At 39.2% G+C, this 26896-nt stretch overlaps 6 protein-coding genes across 7 annotated transcripts; 2 read left to right on the forward strand and 4 right to left on the reverse strand.

Moving 5' to 3' along the window:
* Window positions 1–1649: 1649 nt before the first annotated feature.
* Window positions 1650–4160, forward strand: LOC140016728 (tryptamine 5-hydroxylase-like). Of its 2 annotated transcripts, XM_072070349.1 has the most exons (3): window positions 1650–1803; window positions 1908–2912; window positions 3354–4160. In XM_072070349.1, the coding sequence occupies exons 2-3, from the start codon at window positions 1959–1961 to the stop codon at window positions 3975–3977; spliced, it is 1578 nt and encodes a 525-aa protein (XP_071926450.1). In that variant the 5' UTR covers window positions 1650–1803; window positions 1908–1958; the 3' UTR covers window positions 3978–4160. The 2 variants fall into 2 exon arrangements, with proteins under 2 accessions (XP_071926450.1, XP_071926449.1); XM_072070348.1 differs by having other exon boundaries at window positions 1710–2912.
* A 67-nt stretch (window positions 4161–4227) lies between these two features.
* Window positions 4228–7290, reverse strand: LOC140016729 (protein HHL1, chloroplastic-like). The gene is made up of 6 exons (XM_072070350.1): window positions 6851–7290; window positions 6428–6565; window positions 5877–5963; window positions 5705–5752; window positions 4679–4830; window positions 4228–4581 (listed from the first exon to the last, which is right to left on the reverse strand). Exons 1-6 carry the CDS (start codon window positions 7118–7120, stop codon window positions 4569–4571), a joined length of 708 nt encoding a protein of 235 aa, XP_071926451.1. The 5' UTR covers window positions 7121–7290; the 3' UTR covers window positions 4228–4568.
* A 359-nt stretch (window positions 7291–7649) lies between these two features.
* On the reverse strand, window positions 7650–9601 carry LOC113717564 (GRAS family protein RAD1-like). Its single transcript, XM_027242311.2, has one exon. It carries the CDS (start codon window positions 9452–9454, stop codon window positions 7946–7948), a length of 1509 nt encoding a protein of 502 aa, XP_027098112.2. The 5' UTR covers window positions 9455–9601; the 3' UTR covers window positions 7650–7945.
* A 1129-nt stretch (window positions 9602–10730) lies between these two features.
* LOC140016938 (probable carboxylesterase 16) lies at window positions 10731–13517 on the reverse strand. The gene is made up of 2 exons (XM_072071220.1): window positions 12642–13517; window positions 10731–11464 (listed from the first exon to the last, which is right to left on the reverse strand). The coding sequence occupies exons 1-2, from the start codon at window positions 13367–13369 to the stop codon at window positions 10927–10929; spliced, it is 1266 nt and encodes a 421-aa protein (XP_071927321.1). The 5' UTR covers window positions 13370–13517; the 3' UTR covers window positions 10731–10926.
* Window positions 13518–17593: 4076 nt separating this feature from the next.
* LOC140016700 (stemmadenine O-acetyltransferase-like) lies at window positions 17594–19603 on the forward strand. Its single transcript, XM_072070289.1, has one exon. The coding sequence runs from the start codon at window positions 17999–18001 to the stop codon at window positions 19328–19330; it is 1332 nt and encodes a 443-aa protein (XP_071926390.1). The 5' UTR covers window positions 17594–17998; the 3' UTR covers window positions 19331–19603.
* Window positions 19604–23446: 3843 nt separating this feature from the next.
* Window positions 23447–26438, reverse strand: LOC140016803 (serine/threonine protein phosphatase 2A 57 kDa regulatory subunit B' theta isoform-like). The gene is made up of 2 exons (XM_072070695.1): window positions 25098–26438; window positions 23447–23921 (listed from the first exon to the last, which is right to left on the reverse strand). Exons 1-2 carry the CDS (start codon window positions 26292–26294, stop codon window positions 23568–23570), a joined length of 1551 nt encoding a protein of 516 aa, XP_071926796.1. The 5' UTR covers window positions 26295–26438; the 3' UTR covers window positions 23447–23567.
* Between the last annotated feature and the right edge of the window lie 458 nt (window positions 26439–26896).

A 26896-nucleotide genomic window follows, 5' to 3' on the forward strand; every position in this document is an offset into this window, starting at 1 on the left:
TCTTAAATATCATCATTATGCTTTCGGGCATCTTCTTAGTTCTGTCTACCATATTCATTGTATTTTTTGTTGACTGACTTTAGCGCATTACACCTAATTATGCCCAAAATCTCGTGTCTTTATACAGGACGTATTATTATTATTATTTTGTGGTACATAAAGCTGAGTAGTTCAATTTAAATAAGAAAACCAAAAAAAAAAAAAAAAGAATACAATTCAACGGCGAAGGACTTGGTTTTTCTTTTTCTTTTTGTTGTTGTTGTTGTTTTGCCCAAGCTCTTTATTGCTTTCCCTTTTCATTTGCTTACAGCTTTGAAAAAGAAAAGGGGATATGAGTTTCCAACTATGAACGAAAATATAGAATCCAACATGCTGAAACCATCAATTTCTGTGTCCTGGTTGCTCCAAATACTCCTGCAAATACTACTGATGTATCTCTGGGAAGAAAAAAAATCATGGCATGGTTTTGTCTGGAGAACCTGTGTGATAGGAAAAAGAAGGATTTGGGCCTAAAACCTTATAGCAGTTGACGCCTCGGGCTGACCGGGAAGCTGCAACCCGTCTCATCCATCATTAACATAGGCCTATTTCCTTCAGTCCAATTCCAATTTTCTCAATGGATCGGCACTGACATAAAAAGCTTGGCAACAGTCAACCCCATTTTTATTTATTTAAACATGCTTGCTTGGAAAAGGAACCAAATCCCAGCAGCACTGCAACATACAACGGTGTTAGTCTTCTCTTTCGGATCCAGGGCCCTTCTTTATATATATATATATATATATATATAGATACTTCTGTCCAATTCTGTGTAATTATGTAAATTAATATAATTTTGATGCAAATTTATATACATTTCAAGTAGTAATCGTGAATTTTGTATCAATTTAGTCTACACTAAAATTGTGTATCACACTGAATGTCATATGTCATACACAAGCGGACAATGGAGAGGACGCGTACCACCAACAGCAGCAGAGTTCCTCATTGTCAGGAATAGGGATCATGGCCACAGGCCAAGCTGGTCATCTCATCTTGAAGCTAGTTGAGAACATACAAGTGACGCGATGGTGGAAAACAAAATCCTAATTGAGTTCCAGAGGAGTTAACCGCCACATTAATTGTGGTGTGGGAGGTCAAAGGTTTAAGTCTTGGCTCCTATCAATATTCCTATTTGTACGAGGTTTGTTCTAAATTCATACGGGTGCGTGATACATCCGTTTAATCTGATAGTGATACATCCGTTTAATCTGATAGTGATTCAGTTTTCATCGGATTTCCTCGAGCCACCCCCAGTTTTCACAGTGCTCCTTTTGTTTTGAAAATAGAAATAGGTAGCATTATTATGTTTCTCACAGCAGACATGCCATGCCATGCCATGCCGCTAATTAGACCTTTGTCCATGTTCCACCGTTTTGGGGAAAAAAAAAAAGAGAGAGAGAAGAGGAGGGAACTGGAAAGGGCGCCCTAGCTCCCTCTCTTTTTAATTTTTATGACCCTTCATTTTCTTCTTTTAGTTTTGGGTTGTAATTAACGATTTTCCTAAAATTGCAGACGCCTAGATTGAATGCATCCTGGTGTGCGTATATGCATATACGGCGTGGCGGCTGCACAAGGCAATTACTTGAGCATGCACCTGTGTGTGTTGCTGAGTTGGGATGGAAGTCGGCACCGATATCGTCAGCTATGCGTCTTTGTAGTTGTACTCGTGCTTGTCTCAACTGTTTCACTTTTATTATGCACAACAAACAACCAACATCTCTATCTCTGGAGAAAGATGAAGATCAAACGCCCCCGTGATAAGTTGGAACTCGCTCAATAAAACTCTTAAAGCTTCTCTCCTTTTTCTCACATCTCATGAATTCCATGGCTTTAGCTCTCTCCCTGAATTTGTATTTTCTCCACAGGTTTCACAGAGGTTACCACGCACGTTAGAGAGTATACAGAAGCAAAATAAAATGGACGATTTCACGCTCCAAATCATCTGCATATCATCTCTATTATCTTTTGCCACCTTTTGCTTCTGCTACTTGTATGATTACCAGATCCTTCATCCGCGGACTCGATCGCAGTCTGTCACCCTCCCGCCTTCACCCTCAAAACTCCCCTTCATCGGTCACCTACACCTCCTAACGGCCATGCCCCACGTTAAATTCGCTCAACTCGCTCATAAACTCGGTCCCATCATCTACCTCCAGCTCGGCCAGGTGCCCACCGTGGTCATCTCCTCTCCTGAACTCGCTGAACATATTCTCAAAACTCATGATCACCTCATGGCCAACCGCCCTCAGCTCATTGCCGCTCAGTACCTCTCTTTCGGATGCTCCGACGTTACTTTCTCTCCGTACGGCCCCTACTGGCGGCAGGCGAGGAAAGTCTGCGTCACTGAGCTTTTGAGTTCAAAGCGAGTCAACTCGTTCCGACTCATCAGAGACGAGGAAGTCAACCGCATGTTGCGCGCCGTGGCCGCCCACTCCAACTCGGAGCTCGACGTGAGCGAGTCGTTCTTCAGACTCGCAAACCACATCCTCTGCCGCGTTGCATTCGGGAAGAGGTTCATGGATGAGAATCATGAGACGAGCAGCGGAGGAGGAGGAGGAAAGAAGAAGGAATTGGCGGGAGTGTTGACCGAAACTCAAGCTCTGCTGGCTGGGTTTTGCGTTGGAGACTTTTTCCCGCGTTGGAGGTGGGTTAACTCGGTGAGCGGGATGAAGAGAAGGTTGACCAAGAATCTGAAAGATTTGAGAATGGTTTGTGATGAAATAATCAACGAGCACTTGAGTGAAAAAAGAGGGCGGAGCGGTGACGTTTTGGAGAAAGAAGACTTTGTGGATGTTTTGCTGAGGGTCCAAAAACAAGAGGATGATCTTGAAGTTCCTATCACCGATGATAATCTAAAAGCTCTTGTTCTGGTACGCACTAGCGGCACTACGCACCGCACCTCATCTACTGTTTCTTTTATTAATTAACAATGGGCAGATTGATTAAGATTCGTGCTGCTGATTTGCTAAGTAGTACTCCTACTACTACTAGTTACAGCATATACATATACATATTTATATATATATATATATATATGTTACGACAAGACATAGAGAATACATGCAGAAGAATTCTTGATCATGATGACTTAATGTTATTCGAAACTTAAATATAAAGTAGATGAAATGCCAAATAAATTATCGCTAGTATTTATTTCGCGAGAAGAGAATTGGCCGGGTTGAATGGTAAGAAGAGAAAGATCGTAAACGGAAAGTGTTGATATGCTAATCAATTGTAATGGCTACAACTGATCAGTAGATATGCTAACGGATATATACATCTATATATGTGTATATATAACACATTTACAGGACATGTTCGTAGCGGGAACGGACACAACATCCGCAACTCTGGAGTGGACAATGACAGAGCTGGCGAGGCATCCAAGAGTAATGGCAAGAGCACAAGATGAAGTAAGGCAAATCGCAGCAAGCAAAGGAAGGGTGCAGGAATCTGATCTTCCGCATCTTCACTACTTGAGGGCCGTGATCAAAGAAACGATGCGACTGCATCCCCCAGTCCCTCTTCTTGTTCCCCGAGAGTCTATGGCCAAATGCACCATTGACAACAAGTATGAAATACCAGCACGCACTCGGGTTTTGATCAACACGTATGCAATTGGAAGGGATGCCGAGTCATGGGAGAATCCTCTGGAATATAACCCTGAAAGGTTTGTGGGGAAAGATATTATTGATTTTAAGGGTCAAGATTTCAGGTTTTTGCCGTTCGGTGGGGGAAGAAGAGGTTGCCCGGGTTTCTCCTTTGGGTTAGCAAGTGTTGAGATTTCGCTAGCCCGTTTGTTGTATCATTTTGACTGGGCGCTGCCTCAAGGGGTTGGAGCTGACGATGTTGATCTTACAGAAATTTTCGGGCTTGCAACTAGGAAACGATCAGCTCTGAAATTAGTTCCTCTCATCAAGAATTTGCCCGTATAAGCTAATGCACTCGAAAATCTTGTAGTTTCTCCACTTCGTCAACTACCCCTTGCTTTTACTTTTATTTGTCTTCCTGAGTAAAGGAGTAATTCTGGTAGTTGTTGATAATATTTTTTTTTTGGGTTACTCTATAGAGCAAAAAACCAAAATGGAAAGAATAAATAAATGAGAGTTATGTACGAATCCTCAAGGAAGGTGTACTTCACCGTGAGGTTGAGCAAAAAAGAAAAGATGGTCTTGAATCATAACATTGACGAAACAGAAAATTGGTGCTTCTCTCCTGATGAAAAACCTGTTGCCTTAGCTACGTGCGCAACAGAAGACTCGAGTATTTGGCGAGTCTCAGAGCTGGAATTGTTTGATTATAGTGTATAGCACATCCCAGAATACAAACTAACAATCCACTGCAGGGAACTCCAAAAGCTTTTGTCAAATGAGGATATCTACAAACAAAACTCTTAGCGTTTCCTGGAATTTGAAATTATATCCTATCTTTCACCCCTTTTAACGTGACAAATGAAAGTTCACCAGCTATTTCAACATGTCCAAAGTTTCCTTTGCTCCAGAATTCTTCCTATAGCAGATCACCTTTCAGCTTTTCACCCTGGGGAATCCGTTAACATGTTTTAAGGTCACATTAACATGCAGAACAGAGGATAAAACTCACATCATACAAAGCTAAGGTTCAAGCATAGACTCACTTGGATTTTTTGTTTGCTTGTTCCTTGGAATCTTCCTTCGATGACTCGGAGACTGCATTTAATGAAGTGAGCTTTCCAAAAGACTCCTTAGCATCCCCAAAGAAATCCTTAACTTTGTCCAGAACTGTTTTGAGCTCTTCTTGCCTTGGAAGCTGGAGAAAGCAAGTATTTTTGGAGCGGTAAGCAACAAAATATGTTCCACAAATAACAGATACTGCAGCTTTTACACATAATAATCCAGAGTGTATTATTTGACCTCAAATATGCATGCAGGAGTTAAGAGACCACATCGTAGATGGCAGTTAAATGCATAATATTGCCACAGAACAATGTCAGTCTAGAATTCTATCTAGATCCTCCTTATGTCAACCGTTTCAGAGATAAATGGAAGGTTCTTGCACACTATAATTAACTATAACATGCTGGATGCCTGAAATTCTGCAATTACTGTGAAGTTGTCATACTGGATGCAGAGTTTTCCTTGTCTGAGTGCCTCCTCCTCTAGAACTTATGGCTGTTTTTTTCATGCTACTACCAAATTCTTTCATACTATGTGTGGAATACGACATGGAAAACTGTATTCCATGATTTGAAAGATAGGACCGATGGGTAAAATGAATGCTAACTCACAAGTGGCAGTGTTACACCAATTTAATCACTAGATTATTAGCTGATTGTTAAAAAATCGTCTACCCAGTAAATTCAAAACAGCCAATTTTGCTTTTAGATTTGGTCAAACTTCCAGAGCAGTCATTGTATTGATGTCAGAAACTAATTATTTCTTCAAAGGAGCTAGCAATAAGATGGTTGTGTTTTTACCAGATATGGTTTTATACAAGTACCTGTAAGAAACTGAATTTCTACCTCTGTAGGCTATTATGATAAACAATGATAACTAGTGAAATGTGAAGTTCCCCGGTAACATTACCAGTAGATATTCCACAATAACAAGTTTATACCACTTCTTGCTTAACAGCTATGGAAAGAAGTAATATTGCCCGACAAATAATAAGGACAAAAGATTACCTCAATAACATCATTGCTAGAAAGTGCAGCTCTCAAATTGTTATTCTCCTACATGTTAACATAGAAAGATTACTCTTTCAATAATCCATATACGGCATACACAAATTCGACAGCAACAACCAACATTTATTACAACACAGTACAAACAAGGAAAAGAGACTTGGACCATTACCACAAGTTTGTAACCATATCGAAATTCTGTAGATGACCGCAACACCCGATGTTGTTTCATTGCCATCTTCTGAATTTCCTTTTCATCCTGCATTATTCAATTACAGAGATTTGCATCAGTGACATATTATCCCAGCTGACTTTTGCACATGAAAGGAAAGCAAAAGGGCAGTGATGCTAGAGCAGTGATATACCCACACCACTCACCTATAAACGTTTAGAAACATTTAGGACGCAGGATTTGAAGTTAAATTTAAATTGAAAACTAAGAACATTAAATACATAGTCTTCCATTAGTATGCGGCAGACAATACAGTAATGATTTATGTAAGCTGAAGTTGGGGTATAAAGACACTAGTAATTCACTAATTCATGTTGAAGAAAATCTTCATTAGTTGTGCCCTCAAATTAAGAGGACAGCTGAAGTTTTTGCAAATATCGACAACTAATCAACAAGGAATGCACATTATGAGCAAGAAAGGAAGCTACAGCCATAAGCACAGTATAACAAAACTAAGAACCATCAACATTTTGTAGGGATGCACTACTCACTCTGTAAATAACTGCAGCAAGATTCCTATCTAGAGTATCTTTATAAATGTATTTTCCCAGGAAATTGTCTTTTGCAGCAACCATGATTTTTGCAGTGGTGCCACCTGTTACAAGATTAATAGGATACCAAAGATAAACCTGCTCAAGTATAAGACCAAACAACATCAGAATTTCCTTCAACCATGACCTTTTACATTAAAACAAAACAAATTATCTAGGGCTTTAAATAATTGACAACCATTTCCTTCTCAAAATTTTAATCCTATAAGAGTTACATGCAAAAAAAAAATGTAAACTTTTTCCATTTAAGTTGCTTAACAGAAAGAAATCCCAATCATCAGTTAGCTGAAGTTGGCAAAAGGGACAAAACGTATGCGAACTTCTCAGTTGAGCAGAAATAGGGAGGGAAAAGGAAAAGCTAACATTTGCCATACGGATGAAGATAACAAAACGGGGATTGCCATCATCCTCAATTTTAGGCAGAGGAGGGGGAGGAGTCCTCTGGTATTGACGAGCTGCCATTCCTTTCTTTCCTTTGGCTTCAACAATCAGCAGCCGGAGGTGCTTTTCCCTCTGCCCCTTGTGGGGTCTCCTTGTTGAGACCAGAGAGTGCCTTACAAGAGAGTCTTCAACATTTCTTGAACTAGAAATCGGCAGTCTAATTAGTGGATTCAGAGACATGGTAGCCTCCATATTGTTCTCAAAACTATTATCTGTCACCCTTTTCTGGAACTGTTGTTGTCTTTCTTCTTCCTGAGTGGAAGTGGTATGAAGTTAATTCTTGCCTTCTTGAAGAAATTGCAAGATGCAAGGATGAACAAATCACCAGTCTTCCGCGAAGTTGGAGTTTTAGCCCAAGGCTTAGCTTATCCACCATCCACTCCTCCTTTTACTTCTATATTTTTTGAGAAGAGTGTTAAAGGATATTATTGACCATACACGTGGCAGCTAGAGTGGCAAAGATTGAAACTTTTTTTTTTCCTTTTTCTATTTTTCAATTCTGTCACAAAATATTTATTAGATGTTTTCACAGTTATCAAAGATCATGACTTTACGAGTATTTTGGACTTTGGTAAACCATTGCCAATGAAATTTCTTGCAAAAAACCATGATTTAGGAACATATGATACTGGAATTTGGTTTATCCGTCCATTTTCCCGAGGCTAATTTAGGAAAGTTACAGGAATAAAGGCATTATGATATGGGCACTGGAAAAAAACGAAGCAAGGAACAGCCTAACCTTTCTTCGATGCCATAAATGAAGCATACACAGTACTATAAGCGACTATATTAAGCAAACTAATGCAGAAATGAGTCAACATCACGAACAAAAGGGGAAGATCTTGGGATTGCGTAATAACTCCCTTTTCTCGGGAGGATGTAATACGTTCAGATCTCCAGCTTATTCGTCATCGGAAACCCGATGTCTTATTCTATATTCATGCACGGCTGCACCATGAGAAGGCCAGCCCGAAAGGGAAAAGACTTCCGAGTATGTAAGCAAACTCGAGTACATAGCTAGCTGCACTTCCAGCAAGATGCTGCAACGATTGGCTTTGATTTCCATCCAAGGACCAAACATCCCTTCTCCTCAGAAATGGTGTAACCTTCACAGGCTTGGACACTCTCTAACCACTGCCTGGCTTGTGTAAGCATCTTGACTGGAGCCGGTTCGAACCCTGCGCGACCCATTCGCCTCCTCCACTGGTCTAATCTTTCATGCCGCTCCACCCTGGCTGGTCCCTCACAGCTCACTATGTTCTTGATCTCCTCTCCAAAATAAAATTGCTCCATTTTCGATCTCCTTGTATCATATTTTGGAAGCATTGCATCTAGCGAATCAAAGATTGCAGAATAGTAGTATAATGCCTCCATAAATCTTCCTAGAAAGAAAGGCCCATTGTGGCTTGACTCCTGCTCGACCAATATGAAGGCCCTTGGGGTCAAGTCGTTTAGCATCTGCAGGACAGAGTTCAGTGCTCCTCGGCTTTCTTTCACAGCACAATGCAACTCAAGTATGCTATTGATAACCAGAACCTCATCATGAAGAATCTTCAAATCTTCTCGGCGCAAGTTTTCTAAATTGCTTTCTACCACCGCAAACTCAAATTTGACTCCCAAGTTTTGTGCATATTCCCCTAGCTCGTCACCAATGACCAGAAGCCGATCAGCACAATTTCCTACTCCAGTAATACGTAAGCGACAACGTCGGCCTGCACGAATGGCGAAGTTGAATATCAAACTCCGCCATTGGTAACCATGGCGCAGACCCAGGGTCATGCCCAAGTCCACAACATGAATTGAACTCTCTCCCTCAAAGGCTTGTAAGATGGAAGCATTGGCCACATAATGACCGAACTGAATTTGTGGGCAGATCTCATAAACAAGACTTAAAGCCTTCTCTTTCTCCAGTGAGAAGGCAATTGTCTTGGGAATCGCCCCTATATCCCCAACTGCTCCACATGGTTGAACCAGTTCAAGGCGATCAGAAAGACCTTGAACGAAGCAGGAAGCAACTCTCTGAAACGAAGTTCCAAAAACCAGGGCATCAGCCTGAAGATCAGTTATGAGAGTAGAGGCATGGCGCTTATCACGATACGCCACAGCCTCAGCACAAGCAACGAGCAGCTGCACTAGTCTCATTCCATCTTCTTTTCCCTCTTCCTTAATGACGTGCTCCTCTTTATCATAGGCGCCATCTGCTTCTTCCACTGCAGCAGCCGCCATGTATTTCTGTGCGTAAGCCCATATATGATCCCGAAACAGAGGCCTTGTCGAACATTTCTTTTCCTCTGTGCTTCCATTGATGCTGCCCTTGTATACCACATCTCTGCTGCAATCATGATGATATTCGTTTCCAAAATATTGGTTAAAGTTGTCCAGCTGTTTTAGCCGCTTAGAATTTCTTGTTTCGTCTAAGCCAGAGGAATCCTGGAAAGAGAGGATATAGCACGAAGCAGAAGATGCATTTAGATCGAGACTGTTTGAAGCATTACTTTTATCGTAACAGAAGAACTTGGGTTCCATAAGGAGATTACAAGTTTACTATTGGGTACTGAATATATCAGCATGAATCGAATGTGGACCATTAACGATGAACAGCTATATATGTACACAGGTTTTCTTGTGGGGTGATATTAACTAGGTCCATCACAATCGAATCATGAAACTTTTGCAGCATTACTACGAAATGGATGAAAGTTAGTCTAGTTCCAAGAAGCCATAGAGCTATTAGAACAAACCTGTCCATCGTTTTCGAGAAATCCCTTGTTTCTTGGAGATGATGATGTTTAACTGTCTGATTAATTAAGTTTTCCAGCTCATTCTGGTATCAGGAACCTATTCTAATTGTTATGTTACCATCCGCTTTATAATATGTTTTTCTAATAGACTGCAAAAAAAATTTCACGGATTTTGCATCTTTTGCCGGTAAGTTTAAATCCTTTATCTTTATACTTAAACCTAGAACCACTTGTGTGAAATTCCTTTTTTGTTTCTTTAAAACTACAATCCATACGTTTTTCTCTTATTTGAACATTTTTCACTTATAATGCATCCAAGATGTTACTCTTATTCAACAAGGCAAAAAGAATCTAAACCTTTACGTTTCTTTGCAACAAAGAGTGCAAAGAATCGAAATCCTAATTCTTTGCCTACATAGGAAATTCCACAATAAACTCAAGTCTTTAACGCCTGGGCTATCATCCGTCCATCTTAACTAGGAAAATTTTTCTTAAACATTATATCCATATCATAATTCTGTCACAAAAACCCGATGAAACTGTAGCCGGCCAAACACATATTAGGATATACCACAAAGTACACGGAATTATGAGCATCCAGCAGCCTGCAAAGGATATACCACTGTTTGCCATTTGTATGGTTGTTTTAGTATCTCATTCGGCCATTGGATTACTTTCCACAACTCAAATGCGTGAAACGAAAGAAAAACTTCTACAAAGTCACCCGAGGAAACAGACCAATTACCTCAATCCTTCAGGAATCCTATTGGCTATATTTCTAGATTATCAAGATTACAAGTGATCAAACAGGAGAGGACAAATTAGGCCCCTTTTCTATTAATTTACATATATGTAATGCCCTTGTTCCTGTACACGGGCATTTTGTTAACGGATCATCATATTAAACGACAAGTAAGCTACCTTGGATATCGAGAAAAATAATCTCAGCGTCCAATGACACCTATTTCCAGCATACAACAACAAGACTAAAAAAATAAGAGCAGATAGAATAATGTACAACCTCAAGTTGCCAACCAAGATAATATGGATATCTTCCTCCCTTCCGTAACTAGCTCATTCCCAGAGGTTAACTTGGCATGTCCATTATACAGCTCCGCCAGCTCTTTTGCTTTCCTATTAATTTTCTCCCTACTATCATTGTAGGGTGAAAAGAGCAGAATTTGCTATAAGCACGTTAACAGCAGTAGTCCACCAGTCTGCTCTTGACAACGATGATTCCTTACGGTCTAGAGGATGTTAATAAGAGAACTCATGCCCTCGCAGTGATATATACTTCTTCATCCATATGGCTATGTCCTCTGAACAAGCCTGGGCTTCAGGCGTCCCGAGAAGTAAATCAAGAGTGGCAAACTCATGCACAGCATCCTTGTAATCGAGAAGGGGGGCATCTACGTTGACCTTTCGAAGTTCCTGCGAGTATGCAATTGCCCGATCTCGCATCAAGTCATGTTCTGCAACAACGGTGAGCGTTGGAGGCATGTATTTAAGGGGAACCAATCCCCAGGTAGAGAGAGGGTTGGCAGCTGGATGGTCCAGATTAAATCCTTCTTCTGGTAGAAAGAGTTTCCATGCAAGCATGGACATAGCTTTGTCATACAGGTAAGAATTTGCCAGCTTAATCTCAGACTTTGTTGGAATGTTTCCAGTGAAAAAAGGGTACATAAGGACTTGTGCAACAACTTTTACGGGATCCAAAAGCTTGCCAGCCTCAGCAGCTTTTTGAGCAACATAGTTTGCAATATTGGCACCACAGCTAACTCCAAGGAGCACACATCTATACAATGAAAAGCCAAGTTAGTAGCCTTACACAAAGTAATCGAGGGGAGATACTAAAATTAAAATATATATATATATATATATATATATATATATTTGACAATGAAACAATGATGAAGCCACGTTGCACGAAACCAATGAAGTTCTTTTTCCTTCTCCTTTTTTTGAGTTTTTTTTTTGGAGGGGGGATGAGACACATATTCAAATAGATAGAATTGAAATGGATAGACTTACATTGAATAAGTACAGCTGTTATAAAAGACTATTCCCCATAGATTTTATCTTTATCTAAGTTGCACTTGAAAGACACTACCGCAGAAACCGGACAGTTATAATGCTCATCCCTTTCTGTTCCCCTTTTTCACCAATGGATACACATGATATATCCTTAACCATGTAACAGATTCATAAATGCCAAATGTAATGAATCTATGTTACTCAATCTCATTTCCCTAAAGCATACCAGTTCCATTAGCTTCCATCACAGACATAGATTGTAATAAAAGAAAACAAATGTAGATTCATCAGAATATGTGCATTTGACCATGCAAACATGGACAAGTTTGGAAAGGATATTGGAAGCACAACAATGCAATATTAGTGCAAGTGCAAAGGCAACAGATGGTTGAATATATTCTAACTGTCGCAAAGATGTGGCTAATGAAAAAGGATGAGCGAGCTGGTACTTCAGACTTAAGATCATGCTAGTGATGAGCAATTTTGGAGGCTTATGTGGCAAGAAGTGCGAACCCAGTGACTTCCTTGTATGTATACAAGATATCAGAAAGTTCACAAGGTTTTTCAAAAATTCAGAATGCTGCAAAACATGTTGTCTGCCGAAATGAATAGATCTAAGACTGAAACACAAAAGACTAAGTAAAAACGATTATTTTGCAAAGAAGCATCCATCTGTTGTTCAAGAACAAACAAAAACATCTACCATCCCCAAATAAAAAGCTTATGGAACATAGCTGCACATGAACGTAGCTTTTAAACCACAGATTTCAAATCAGAACCTTATGACAGAGTGCTTAAATTCCTCATTCAAGTCCCATCTCGCATTAGTATTTTCCTACTATTTCAAAATTTATGTAAATCAAATAGCATGCAACTTAAGACGGCAAGAGCATGTTAAACTTAGATATTGAAAGCTCTAAGCATGTAGGAAATTATACCTAGAAGGGTCCCCGTGAGCTGCCAGCCACGGCTCAACTATCAAGGACCCAAATCCATCAACAATTTGCCGCCTCCTGCCACCTCCCTCTCCGTGAAAGCCACTAAATTTCCCGTTCTCAAATGACTGATTACACTCTGCCAAATTTGCCTGCTCTGCCAACCACTTCAAGACCTTCAACCCATCCTCAAAGGCTGCCGGATACTTACTCTCGGGCGCTAATCTATACCCTACCGAAACAACCACAGCATCACACAGTTTCGCCATCCGCCGACAAAACTTATCGTTTGCCACCGTATCAATCCCCCCACTCACCCAGCCCCCTCCATGGAACTGCACAATGACCGGCAATTTCTTACAATTCTTCCGATTCTTATCAGGTAAATACCCTCCATAAACCCCGTTTTCCGACTCATTACTAACACCAACTCTACTTTTGCTCGAAACCCTAACCCTAAGTTTGGGAAGAGAATTCGGGGAAACAATCGCGGAGTCCGGCAGGAAAATTCTCAACGACAAGGACGTTAATGGATCGATGTGAAGGTTCTTGGTGGCCACGCCGTCGGTATCGGAGAAGCTAGGAACGGCGGGGGCCACAGTCTCGTCCGGCCGTGAAACAACCCCATAGGAGTTCAAATCCGAGATGGAGCTCTCAAGTAAAGTCTGCAATCGGCGCTTGAGGTAGAATTTGCTGAGAACGCTGTAAATTTTCACCTTTACACTCGGCATCCTCTGCTTTCTTTTTCTTTTTCTTTTGGAGGAAAAATAAAAATTTCTACAGTCTCATCTAGAAAAGCATACATAAATAGGGGTATTCCGAATTCTAGTGGGAATAGAAAGAGAAATTGAGACTGATTCAAATCAAAATTTGATAATGGTGTATTTTTGTGGTCTTTTCTTCTGCTTCCTCGTTTTCTTCCTGTCCTTCTAGACCCACTGAAGTTTCTTCCTGTTTGAATCGTTGCCATATTTATAGGTCATGGTTGAAAAGTGGGACTCCAAGGCTGAGGTGGCCTGAGCTACTCTTCGCTGGCACCTGAGAGATGATCCTCTGCGACAAGGATGTCTATAGGAGAGTTGTGGGCGGCACCAGCGTCTAATGATGGGAGCATTTCATCTGTGGATCAATATCCAATGGTGCAAAATATTCTCCCAAAAACGTTCCAAAAGGGCAAAAAAAAAAAAAAAAGGTATTATCAACTAACTCAAATTCTTGTTCATACCCAAATTAATTATTAGATGAAGTTTCGACGGAATAAACTTTCAAGATAACCAATTAGATAAAACGATACTTCTATGATCAAACGTAAAATTCATATTTTTGTTGTCTAATTAAAAAATTTTGCCCAGAATGTGGGAAAAGAATAGAAATAATGCAAACTTGAATTCTAGGTCGGTTACACACATATCAAAATTAACGTGCAATCGTAGATAAATCGGTAATATGTAAAATTCTAAATAATTTATGTCGGAAAAATGTAGAGCTTAGGATCAATCAGAGAAAATAAATAATAATTGATATATGCATTTCCATTTTAACTTTTTACTCAATAAATAATAAATAATAATATGCCTCCAACAATTGCTAAATACTAGCGGGACACTATAAATATCACCCTTCAAGATAAATGCAGGGCTTTGGAAGATCAATGGTGGAGGAAGGATGGTACAGGGTTTTAGCATGTAGGTTGCGGAGCAGAGAGTCATTTAATTTTGGAAGCGTCAATGATGGCATGAGCTGGGCGTACACGGTGATGAGGTGGCTCCCTAATGGAATACCAATCGTCAGATCAGATGAGATGGGAGCCAAGGCAACAATCACGATCAAATTCAAGCACCAGAATTACTTTTGTGTTTGATTTGACCGGAAGGAATAGTTCCACTGCCACGTAGTAGTGCTGCTAATTTACTACTAGTAATTTAGGATAGTAATTACCATTAATTATTGGCGCTTCTGTCATGGCTGATTCACCATGAAAGAAACCCTAAAGGTCGTTTCAAACTTTGATGCTAAAACATATATAATCATTAATTAATGCCACAAATTTGACATATTCTCTCATGTCAAAATTGACAAAATGTTAGAAGTAAAGGGCCTCCTTTTTTGACTCAATTGCTAGTCCGTTACATCCTCTTTTTTTTTTTTTTTTTTTTTTGCTGTTTTTCGTTCCCGACTTTGTAGTTGGGGAAAACAAGATGGATTTTGGATGGGATATTACGTTGTGAGAAATTGCACCAAACACATGCAAAAAATCTTTGCAATTTCGTTCTGGTTCTAAATATGCTAATTGGCGCTTAACCCTTTGCAGAAATGAATAAAATATGTTTTTTGAGGCAGTTGCCCAGAATTGTTTAAGATTTACCTACTTCAACGCTTTGTTTGGATCGCGTTTTCTGAACTTTTTCTAGAAAAATTATTGTAACGATTTGATATACGTGAGATAAAAAAGTGATTGGAAAACGTGTTCACAAAAAACGTAATAATTTTTCTTTGAAAAATTGCAATCCAAACACAAAGGTTGTGACATCTTTTTTCTCTGGAATCGTTCAATTGTGTGTTTGTTTGGATGCACTTTTTTTTTAAAAAAAAAATTGTAAAAAATTTTGGGTTAATTATATTTACCTTTCTTAAGGCATGACCAAATTACAGGTTAGACCTTGAGGTTTTGCTATATTACAAAAAAAAAAAAAAAAAATTCGTCCATTATGAGAACCTATAACAGCCATACCCCAATCGTTGATGATCTAACATTGACAAATATTTTTTCTTTTTAGTGATATTGACAAATTATTTGACTGGAAATCCCAAATTACCCTAAAACCACAACCGATCTCTTTTGCCTATTCCTCGTACTAACGGATAACAGTGTCGATAACTACCGGTGGGTGAACAAAACTCAGATTAATAATTATTCATACATCATCATCCAAGCCCATCTTGGCTAAGTTTAAACCTCAAAAAATGTAATTAGGTGTAATATAAAATGACCTAAATTTAGTCCATCAAACACACATGGCAGGGGACATTTGCCTGCCACCTAGTGGTCAACCAACTCAGCCACTGTCCCTTCCGCCTAGTGGTCAATGGTTGAATAACCTTCTATCTAGACTCACGTGTTCCGATCACTCTCGGGTTGTAATTTTGTAATGCGTGAGAATACATAGCATTAGTTTTTCATGGGCTTTTTGTTCTTTATCTTGGGCCACGACCCAAATTGATCTATGGACGAGGAAAGCACATTTGTGGCAGTGTTTCTGGAAACCCAATCCCCCATTGCAATGGGCTGGATTAGTAAGCTGCTAAAATGATCTTGCCGCTGAACCTCTCTGGATGCTCGTCGAGCAAGAAATCTGTTGTCGAAATGCACCCAAGCCAAACCGTTCTTGGCTCATTAAGCAATTATTGAGTATTTTCTTCAAATATTTTCTACTGTTCTTTTCTCTTTTTTTCCCTCTGAAACCGTTGTTCAAGAATGCTTTATCCGAATGAAAAAACAAAAATATATCAACTTCTTATCTTTTTTGAATATTACTACATTACACAAATAAAACATATTATTATTTTCCAATCCTGCCTTAGATAGTTCTGTAAGGATCCTTAGACCTAAATATTGAAATTTGATAAACAAAAAAAAAAAAAAAAAAAAGCCAATTACAAAGGTCAGGTCAAAAGCTAAACAAACGACAAGTACTGTAAAATAATAAAGTAACAAAAGTCAAAGAAGTTCCCCCTTTTACAGAAACACATTACATTGCAAGCCAACGAAATTAGATCTGATCAAAACTAAAGATGATGTTGCAGGAGGAATTAATGCCCACATTCATTCCAGGATGCAAGACAACCAAGATGAGCTTCGAGGAAAATAAATGTTTGACAGAATAGCTCCGTTTGGAATTAAATTACTTGTATGGGCGAATTTTTTTTTGGCTGTGAGGAATCACGCCATAAGTTAGGTATTTTGTAGCCGACAATAGTCAACAGAGAACTTACATTCATTTTGTTCGCACGTTATCTGGGCAAGAGATGGTTGATAATTTTCTTAGTAGCCTTAAAAAACTATCATGGGTGGGTAGGTAGGATTGAAAGATTAATCAAATTACTTGATATTTGAATCGAATTTGATTTGGTAAGAACTCGTTTAAACTCGATTTATCAACTAGCTAAATCAAATTTAAACAGTGTTTCGTGTTCAATGACTTTCAAACTCGATAAAAAACTTCGTTCAAACTCAATCCGATAATTAAGCAAATTAAATATGAACAAAAATTTAAAATCATTAAAATAATCAAATACGTTTAAGTATTAGGATGTTCGACTTAATTAGATTTGTTTGTACCCCTAGTCATGGGAGTAACCAAATATTTTCGTGAAGGCTCGAAATAGCCAACTGAAGCTCTCTCTCATGCTGTATATATATATATATGTGGCTCACCAATCAGATTTCGTTAAGTACAGTTGATTATCTCATAATATTGATGCATCGTTCGCGCTTTTCTGATCAAACTCTACCCAAAAATAAATAAATTGACAAAATCAAGGCATGCAGTTGTGGCCGGCGCTCTTGGGCAACTGGAGAATTGCTTATTAAACCCAAAAAAAATTTGGATCGTGATTTTCACAAAAAAAATTTTTTATGTTTTTTGCGAACATATTTTTTTAACGATCTTTGTACTTCATATATATCAAATCGCCACAGTACTTTTTTATATAAAAATTTCTGAAAATAGCAATCCAAAAATGTTCTCCACAACAAGCAATGATGCACGAGCTAGCACTGAGTCACTAATTATGTCATTTTTGCCTAGCTAATTAAATCAGGTGCAATCCCGGCCACCACATTCCCGTATCCTGGAATATTATTATTCACCATGTTAATTAGTAAATGATGCTAGCTAGTGATAATAAAAATATGCACTATAATTTGTCATAGGTTCTATCCGCGTCTATGATTAGCGAGAGTTGTGCAAAGAATCCAAAAAAAAGGGTTGAAAATTGAAATTTGATATCGCAGACATATTCAGATCCTATCCTTTATTCTGATCCCATGTCAGCCGCCATTCCAACTACTACAAGCTCACGAGGCTGAAAAAGCTGCATGATTTCACACGTAAAAAGTTGATTAATTTGGGAAGATTGAATATCGGCTTTCACCTTCAGGATTACAGGGCTTACTTTCCGATTGTGACAAGAAGGCCATGAGTTTGACTTTCATGGTGTGGTAGCCCTATTTAAGCTGGTCTGAGCGGTCTCCTCCCAACACGACGTTCGACATATAACCTCGTGAGTAAACTGGGAGAAGAAAAAGACAGTATCTATCCATATATCATCAAAAACGTCGTACTTAGCTTGGCTCAAAAATGAAGGTTGATGTACAAGTCATTTCCAGATACACAATCAAGCCATCTTCCCCAACCCCTGATCATCTTCAACATTACCCGCTCTCTTTTCTTGATCAAATAAACCCTCCTGTTTTTATGCCTCTTGTACTCTTTTATCCATCTGATCAGAACCATCTCATCACCAGTACTCCAGGTCCAGGCAAACTAAACCAGCTCAAGAAATCTCTATCGGAGGCCTTAACCAGATTCTACCCTCTAGCGGGACGGCTCATTGACAACACCTACGTCGACTGCAATGACGAGGGCATTCCCTATGTCGAAGCTCGGGCTAGCTGCGGACTTTCGGACTTTCTTGACAATCCCATCCCTGGAGAACTCAACAAATTTCTCCCTTGTGATTTGGATGATGTGAAAGATATTGGGATGGTTATCCAAGTTACTTTATTCGAATGCGGTGGAGTTGCTGTAGGAGTAGCCATTTCTCACAAGATTGCGGATGCCACGTCACTTTTCTTGTTTGTAACCAGCTGGGCTACCATTTCCCGCAGGGACAGCCATGATACACCGTCCCCAATCTTTGAATCTGCTGCCATCTTTCCACCTAGAGATGTTGCAGGCTATAACCATGCCCTGGGTATGGTGAAAAAGGACGAAATTGTGACCAAGAGGCTTGTATTTACTGCCACAAAGATCGCTTCTCTTCGAGAGAAGTATACAACTAACAGTAATACCGCAACTGGTGATGAATATCATCAAATACGTCCAACTAGGATTGAGGCGCTATCAGCTTTCATTTGGACTCGTTTCCTGACAGCCACCACCGGACACAAAGTTAACCGCGATAAAATGTACATGTTAAATCATGCGGTGAACCTAAGACCAAGGATGCATCCGCCGTTGTCGGAATGTTATTTTGGTAATCTCAGCAGGCCAGCTATAACCATACCTTCATTTGACAACGATGAACAAGGTTATGGGATTGTGAATCAAGTGAGAGTTGCAATACGTAATGTGGGCGGAGATCAATACGTAACTAAACTTCGCGAAGGTGATAAGCATTTGAACTTCATCAGGGAGAGAGCTAAGCTGGTGAACAAAGGCGAGGTGGTTTCGTTTAGCTTTACTAGCTTGTGTAGGTTTCCATCATATGAAGCTGATTTTGGATGGGGGAAGCCAGTATGGATTGGTTCGGCCAGCCTCACCTTTAAAAACCTTGTTGTTTTCTTGGATACACGATCTGGAGATGGCATAGAGGCGTGGATTAATATGAAGTTGGAAGACATGGCTAAACTTGAAGCTGACAAGGAGTTGCTTAAGTATGTTTCCACAAGCACTGATGCTAAAACTTAATTTGCTCTCTATGCTTCTCGATATGGATGTCAAATTGGAGCTTGAGCTCGAGATTTCGTTGATATTGGAATGGAGCACCAATGCTTAAGGAAAAGTATGTACCTATAATGAAGTTGTAGTACTACGCCGTCTTTTTCTTATTGGGGATTTTGCTTCCTTATCCAAGTCTTGTAATTTGTCATTCTTAAATATCAAACTCATGTCCTGGACTGTTTAAATGCTAACTGTTGGTGAAATATAAAACATCTATTATTCGTGTTTTTCTCCCCCCAATTTAATCTGTGTTGAATAGTGCCTAGAAGTTGATTACGAACCTTGATCAGCTTCAGAGAGATTTGGAGAAGATAACGTTAGCTTTGCGAGAATAAACCAGTACTTATATCAGACAATCATCTATGGTAACTCTCAAAATGATAGTATACGTAAGTTTCCTACTTTCTTTTGTGATTAACCATTGTACTCTTTTCATACTCATTAAACGTGATAACTGCTGAATTAGTCCTTAGAAGACAATAGTAGTGTCTCATCCACCAATGACCAACCAATCAAATAGCTAGTATATACTTTGGATGCATGCATGTGGATTCATTGAACGTCTTATTAATTAAAAAAAACACACACACACAAACACACACACAAACACGCAACAAGAAGGATTGAGAAACGCATGGCATAAGCAAGTGAATAATGTTTTTTTTAGAAAAAAACAAGTAAGTGAATAATGTCTCACAATATTACACAAATAAGTGTCTTTAATTTGTCGTTTTCTATTAACATCTAAGTAGCAATTTGAGTTGATAGAAAAAGGGTTTCTTTCCATTTGTAACGCGAAGGCCATTTGATTTTTGACACTAGCTAGAAATGGTAGGCCATCTAATATGTCACATTGCCTGCTTAAAGTGATGTCGATGGACGGATGAATGAAATTGTGTTTCCTGGATCAATATCAAGCCGGAAGATATGGCTAAACTTGAAGCTAACAAAGAGTTGCTTACGCAGGTTTCGTCTTCTTGGATGCCACATTGAAGCTTGAGCACGAGTTTTAGTGACATATACATAGAAATAGAGCTAGTGCTTAGGCAAAAGGTGTCTAGAAAGGATTCATTATAGTACTGCGCCTCTTTTTGTTTTTGAGGATTTTGCTTCCTTTTTTAAGTTGTTCAAATTGTAAGCCTTAATCGTCAAAGTTCATGTTCTGGAATGTTTAGATGGTAAATTAACTGTTTGTGGAATATAAAATCTAGAATCATGTCTTCTTCAGCTTGATCTCTGATGAATAATGACTTCGAGTTGATTATGTAACTTCAGCCGGCTATATATGCATCTACGCATACGTGCAGCTCAGAATTATTAAACTCGTTTGTGTTTTATAATTGCTGCACTTTTCTCTTGCATGCTTGAGACTTTGTCCCTCGTTCCATTCGGGCGATGATTGCCGAATTAGGCCAAGAAGACGATAGAATAGAGGTCTCCTGCTCTAACATTTCAGCAAATCACATAGTACGGCACATTTTGCAGAAGTTTGCCCATAAAAGTGGCCGGAGAGCTTGGTCACGAGTCAATAAATTTCTCGACTTTCTTGCTTTTCTTGATCCACTTGTGGTCGTGTTTTTGTAGCCTTGGGTATTAATTAAAGAACGTAGCTTTCTTTCTTGTGACTTTGGTTTGGTATGAACGGATTAGCTTTCCTTTCCTTTCCTTTGAACAATTAACAAATGAATGTTTCTGTTTACATTTGTCTTTTATGTAATATTCGACTAGTCATGTCGTGTCGGGGCATTATAATCAATCATTATCAGGAAGGAGGTCAGATTTGGAAGCACAGCACCGTCGGGTGTTTTCAACTCTTTTTTTGGTGTCTAGTCTTCGGATCTCAAATTCTAGCTATTATTGATTCCACCATCTCCCCCACTCAGATAATAACATGAATGGTCGCCAAAAACTAATCCATAATAGTCGTGGCGGACAATTGACTTTTTTTTTTTTTTTTTGGGTTTTCTCATTGGCCTAATATGAACTTGAACAAGACAATTATGATCGTTAAGTCTTTTTTTTTTTATTGTTAAATCCCTCCAATTTGAGATTTAAAAATTAAAATAAATGAGGAGACGAGTTGACGATTGAAATAGTTTAAAACATCCCTAAATATGCCAATGGTAGCATCTCAAGGCATTGTCAGCTTTAATATGGGATCCATTTGTTGCAGCCACTGGACCACCGCAAGAAGAATTAGATCGCTCTGGTTCAAGTGGTGAACATTCGGAAAAGGACACCATCAATGGAATTAGATGCTTGCTTCGGAAATATTACCTGCCTGCTATCGCTAAAACGTGTGATAAATGTGGCATAATAAAGTTGATGAGAGGCGCCATCGAGGATCTTAATTGCGATTATGCAATGAGAACAAGAGATGAGAACGAGCTTTCAAATCTGCTTCTCAAATTCTATGGAAATATATTGCCACAGGGTGTTTGATTCCATGTCCTTAGCAGTTTGTGTAGATACGATGCAGATTTTGGCTGCGGTAAACCTAGGGTTACAAATGAGTCGATTTTGTAACTTATTGAGCCTAGATCGACTTATTTATGTGTGAGCGAGCTCGTGTTTGAACACGAGTTCGACGAGTCAAGAAAATGGAAATCAAACCGACCCGAACAAGGAAAAGGCAGGTTCGACCTCGATTGGACCAGACTCGAAAGGTGAAGTTCGATTTCTAACTCGCAAGCAGCTCCCGTTGTTAGCTCGGGTTTTGCTTGACTTTCTAGCTCGCGAGGAGCTCGAAGTCAGCTCGACTCTTTGGAAATTGAGGCTACAAAACAGCATTTTTCTCCACCCGTAAATCCCTGTGGATGACATCAGTAGCTCTCTACCTTTCTTACGGAAATGAAATTTGTTTAATTAAACCTAATCCCAGAACAGTACTCAAAAGCCGGCAACTCTTGAGCATGTCCCAGGGACTTAACTACCCAAATCCCAACCCCCCCAAGACCGATGTGGGATAGAAACCCCGACAGGGGCATGCCTGGGCGGACCGCTGCAGCTCTCTACCTTTCAAGAACTTGGTAGTTGTCGGAGACACCGGATGTGGTAGCATGGTTAAACTTGGAAGAAGGCGGCGGCGACATGTTTAGACTTTTAGCTGATCAAATGTTGTCAAAATTCATTTCCTCAACTTCATTTCGTTCAGCCTTTGTAGCCCCTCCTCGACCAAGATGAGTCTAATACAACGTATATCAAAACTAAGTACGCTTCCAGGTCAATGCTCAGCTAACAATTAATATAGGTCAAATGCAGCTCACGGTTTTAGGCTTACGAAAGGTAACCATCTAGAGAATCGGTTGGCTGCTTATGCAGTGGTGGGAAAAAAGCAAGAATAATGACAAAAGCCATGCAGTATTAACAGGGTGATTTTGGGTGTAATAATAACTACACAAGAATGTTAAAAGGACTACTGCTGATATGAGTTTACAAAGCAAACTGAGGCTTGTTTACCCATTGTTTCCTTTGCTTAAACGTAACACTTTGGCTTTCCGCTTTCACTTTTCAGAGCGTTTAGCCTTCTCATACGGAATGGAAATTGTACCTTAACTGTAATCTAGGTTATGCAGTCCACGGACGCTTTGGTCCTTCAGTGGAGTTATGGCTTGTTCCGATATCCATTCTAAAAAATGCAATAAGGATGATTAGGCACTCTTTTACCTTCTCAAAGCTTATTTGCAACTCGCGTGAAGTAGTATGCGTCCTACTCATTTTATGTCGTCAAGTAGGATGGAGAGTAAAGCTTCGAGAAAGAAGCTCTCATGATCACTATGGCCCGTCATTGCCCATCAAGATTTGTTCTGCAATATTTAAGCAAATTTGCGTTTTCTGGTAGTCAAAAGAGCTAAAGAAATGGTGAAGTTTTCCACCGGAATTACAGCAGTCAGTTTACCTGCCTAAATACTTCTTATGGTAAAATAACCTCCCGTCCCAACTGCCTGGTTGAATAGGATACAATAAATGATTCAACTTTAAGCCTTCAAGACTACCAACGCTATGCAATTGAAATCTGAAGGCTCCACAAATTACTTTCCCCACCCAGTTCCCTCTAATCACCTCCCTAAGAAAAAAATAGTCTGAGGTCAATTTCATAGTCCATTCAGTATCCAGCATAGCAGCCTCATTGATCCATCCAAAATAAAAAAAAATAAAAAAAACCAGAAACAGGAAGATGAAAAACATCTAGCCATCTCTAATCTCATGTAAGATGAGGGAAACTTGATTGAGAAACAAGCACAGCTTCATTGCTAGCAACTTTTTCTGCTGCAATTTCTTCTAAGCGATTCCATGTAGCTTCTCGTTTTGCTCTAATCTCCTCTTGCTTTGATACAACTTCCTCAAACTTAAGCAAGCACTCCTTAAATAGTTCAGGATCAAGATCATAGAATATCTTGCGAATATTGAGGGTCAAACCATGAACAGCCTGATTCCAGTGATGTCTAGCATTTCTCTCCAGTGCAGGGAAGATAATAGGAAGTATAATCTTGCGGTTCTGTTTAATCAGATTGTCAATATGATCATTGTTCCACAAGAACAAAGCTCTCTCAGCCACCTAGAATGCAAGCGGGCATTAATCTTATCAATCAGATTTAAAGACAGAACAAATTAATCATGTTTTTTCTAGCTTACAACTCGTAAAACAAGAAATACATTCAATCACCTTACCACTAAAACTTTTTCAAAACCAATAGGCACCAAAGGTACAATCTAATAGCAATTCAACCAGCATGGGCTCGGGATCTTCAGCTTACATTAATAAAAACATTCTCATCTTGTGTATTATTTTGAACAGTGATATGATTTTACTGAGCCTATTGTACCCCATTTAAGGTCATGCCCACCACTATCATTTGCCATTAAAACAACCAGTGTCATTGTTAACCATCAAGAGTTTTCCGAAATTTCATGGTCCCATAAGTACATAAAGCAGCTCTAGATTCTGCAAAAGGCTGAGATTCCTGACATCCTATTACCGCCTGCTTAATTTTGATTTTGTCGCCACAGAGTGCATGCTTAAATCTTGATTCATGAAATGGTGGATTATAGATGATCTGACAAATCAAATCTACAATGTAAATTTTTTGTTATTTTCCAAACAAGTCAACACCGAGGCAAAGTATTATCAGTTTCCATAAAATGGAATTCAATTTTATCACTTCTGGATGCTATGTAACTGCTATCTTCTATGCAGGCAAATTTTAATTGAAAAACAATATTGAAAAGACAATTTGTTACCTGAAAGCAACATACTCTTAACATCAAATTAACATGCTTGCAATACTAAACTTTCCATTAGTACCATGATGACATACAGGATCTCCAATTTGAGATCATACCAGCACCATTACCCTTTACCTTCATAGCCATGGTTAGCGATGCAAATACTATCATAAAAATTTTTATGGTATGTCTTTTTGTTGTAACATTCCCAGTTGTCATTCAAAAAATCTGTAATTTCCTCCAAATCAAGACTAGCTGCTTCATCTAGAAAGGTGCTAAACTACCTCACAGGCCAAGAACATCAACCACAACACTTCCATGATTCCATAAAAGGGAGGACTATAGAATTCTTGGCCATTTCTCACCAATAGCAATTAGATTACATTACAAACGTCCTCATTTAGTTTATGATGGCCATTTAACATGATTGCACTTTATATATCTCATAATGAAGATGAAGTTCAAAAGAAAGGAAAGGAAATACTGAAGTGCGAACCATGATATATACCTGAAAGTGCAAACTGTTCAAGCATTGAGCAACTTGGCGAAACAAAGGCACCATACATCGCTGAAATTCTGGTGACTGAGTTGCTTCTAAAACTTCTTCCAACTCATTAAGGAACATAACTTCCTTTGAGCTATTGGTGACTGGCCAGTACTTTAGCAATCCTCTAATTATAATATCAGCAAGTTTACAGTCCTTCTCCACAAACTGTGTGATACAATAAGATAGCTGCTGGTGATACATTGCTAAACATTTTGGCTTATGCAGGGGAATGAGTACCCTAACAAGAAAGAGCTTGTGTTCCTCTTTCAATGGCAAGGCAAACCCATTAATGATGCTGCCCCAAATTTCTAGAAGCTCAGCAATCCCATTATGCTTTTCAGTTTCAAAGATAAAACAGTAAAACATGTTGTTGATAGCTTTCCTAATATAGGGCCTGTGTACCATAAACTTCCCATAGATGCGATGTAGAATCGTTTTCAAGTACTCTCGCTCCCTAGGATCTTCAGAGTCAAAAAGATCAAGCAACTTGCACACAAATGAATGGTCAATGTATCTTTTGGCTACTTTTGCATCAGTTTCAGGTGATGCAACAAATCTTAGCAGAAGTTCATACACAATCTGCAAATGCGGCCATGCAGGATCCATAGCAGGCTCCTCTTCTTCCACGTCAAGAGCTTCCATTACTGTATTCTCCCGTGACTGAGGACTATGTACTCTGAACAAATTGGCAGATACCATCTTAACAAATTCCTGCATGACAGTTTCTGTATATATGACAATTGCCGAAGTGACATACTCAACTAGCTCCAGTAATGTCTGTCGCTTAATCTCCTTCTCCTTGAGGTACTTCGTAGGATCAGCAAAGTCAAAGACAACACAGCACATATTAAGCTTCCTGATAAATAAGTTCTGCTTCTCAGAACTTGGAACATCCCTAAAGCCTGGCAGTGGTTCATATGAAGCAGTTACCAACTTCCGATTGGCATCTAAATTTTCATCTCGGTAGAACTTATCCAGTGTCTTATACCCATTACTTGAAACAGAATGATGCACCGTTAAAACTGTATCAACCGACCCCCCCAGCTTTCTATTTCCTTCAACTCTACTTCTTGCAGTATCTGAAGAACTCACGGTTGTAGAACTTCCAGCCGATTTTGACTGCTTCCGAGGGATTTTACCAAAAATTTGTTTGATCATATTTCCAAAATTACTTCATACCCTCGGAAAAAACCCAATTATGGTACTAAATATCAACCATAAACCACCCAAGCTAGATAAAATGAAACCTCAATCTCCTTTCAACAAAGAAACCGAAAATCGGATTCAAAGAAGAAACAACATTTATGAATAATCAATTGCAGCAAAACGAAAACTTGGACTTACACAGAAGCTTGATTACATCCATCCTTCAGTAAAGCAAAGCCTCCATCAGCTTCATTGATTCCAAAGAAAGAGGCCAAGAAATCCCCTTTCCTCTATGTAAATTACTGATGACAAACACTTTTGCACCACTGATCAACAACCCATCAATGTCTCGATCAACCACAAGCAGAGGGCCTTATTTACCAGCATACACTCTCAAAACTGTACACTTTTCACCAGAACCCAAGTTAAAGTTTGAATCTTTTTACTTCAACCCAAAAACCCAGATGGGGAAAGCTACTTGAGACCAAGAAAAACCAGAAACAACTCGCAAGTTCGATTTTAATTTCAAAATACCAGCTTTTCCTTTCTCTACTTATTCAGTAATCAGAGGAATGGGACCTTACAGAAGTAGCATATCCTAAACCTTCTTCACA

This window comes from Coffea arabica, chromosome 11c (assembly GCF_036785885.1).
Source record: "Coffea arabica cultivar ET-39 chromosome 11c, Coffea Arabica ET-39 HiFi, whole genome shotgun sequence".
NCBI classification, from domain to species: Eukaryota; Viridiplantae; Streptophyta; class Magnoliopsida; order Gentianales; family Rubiaceae; genus Coffea; species Coffea arabica.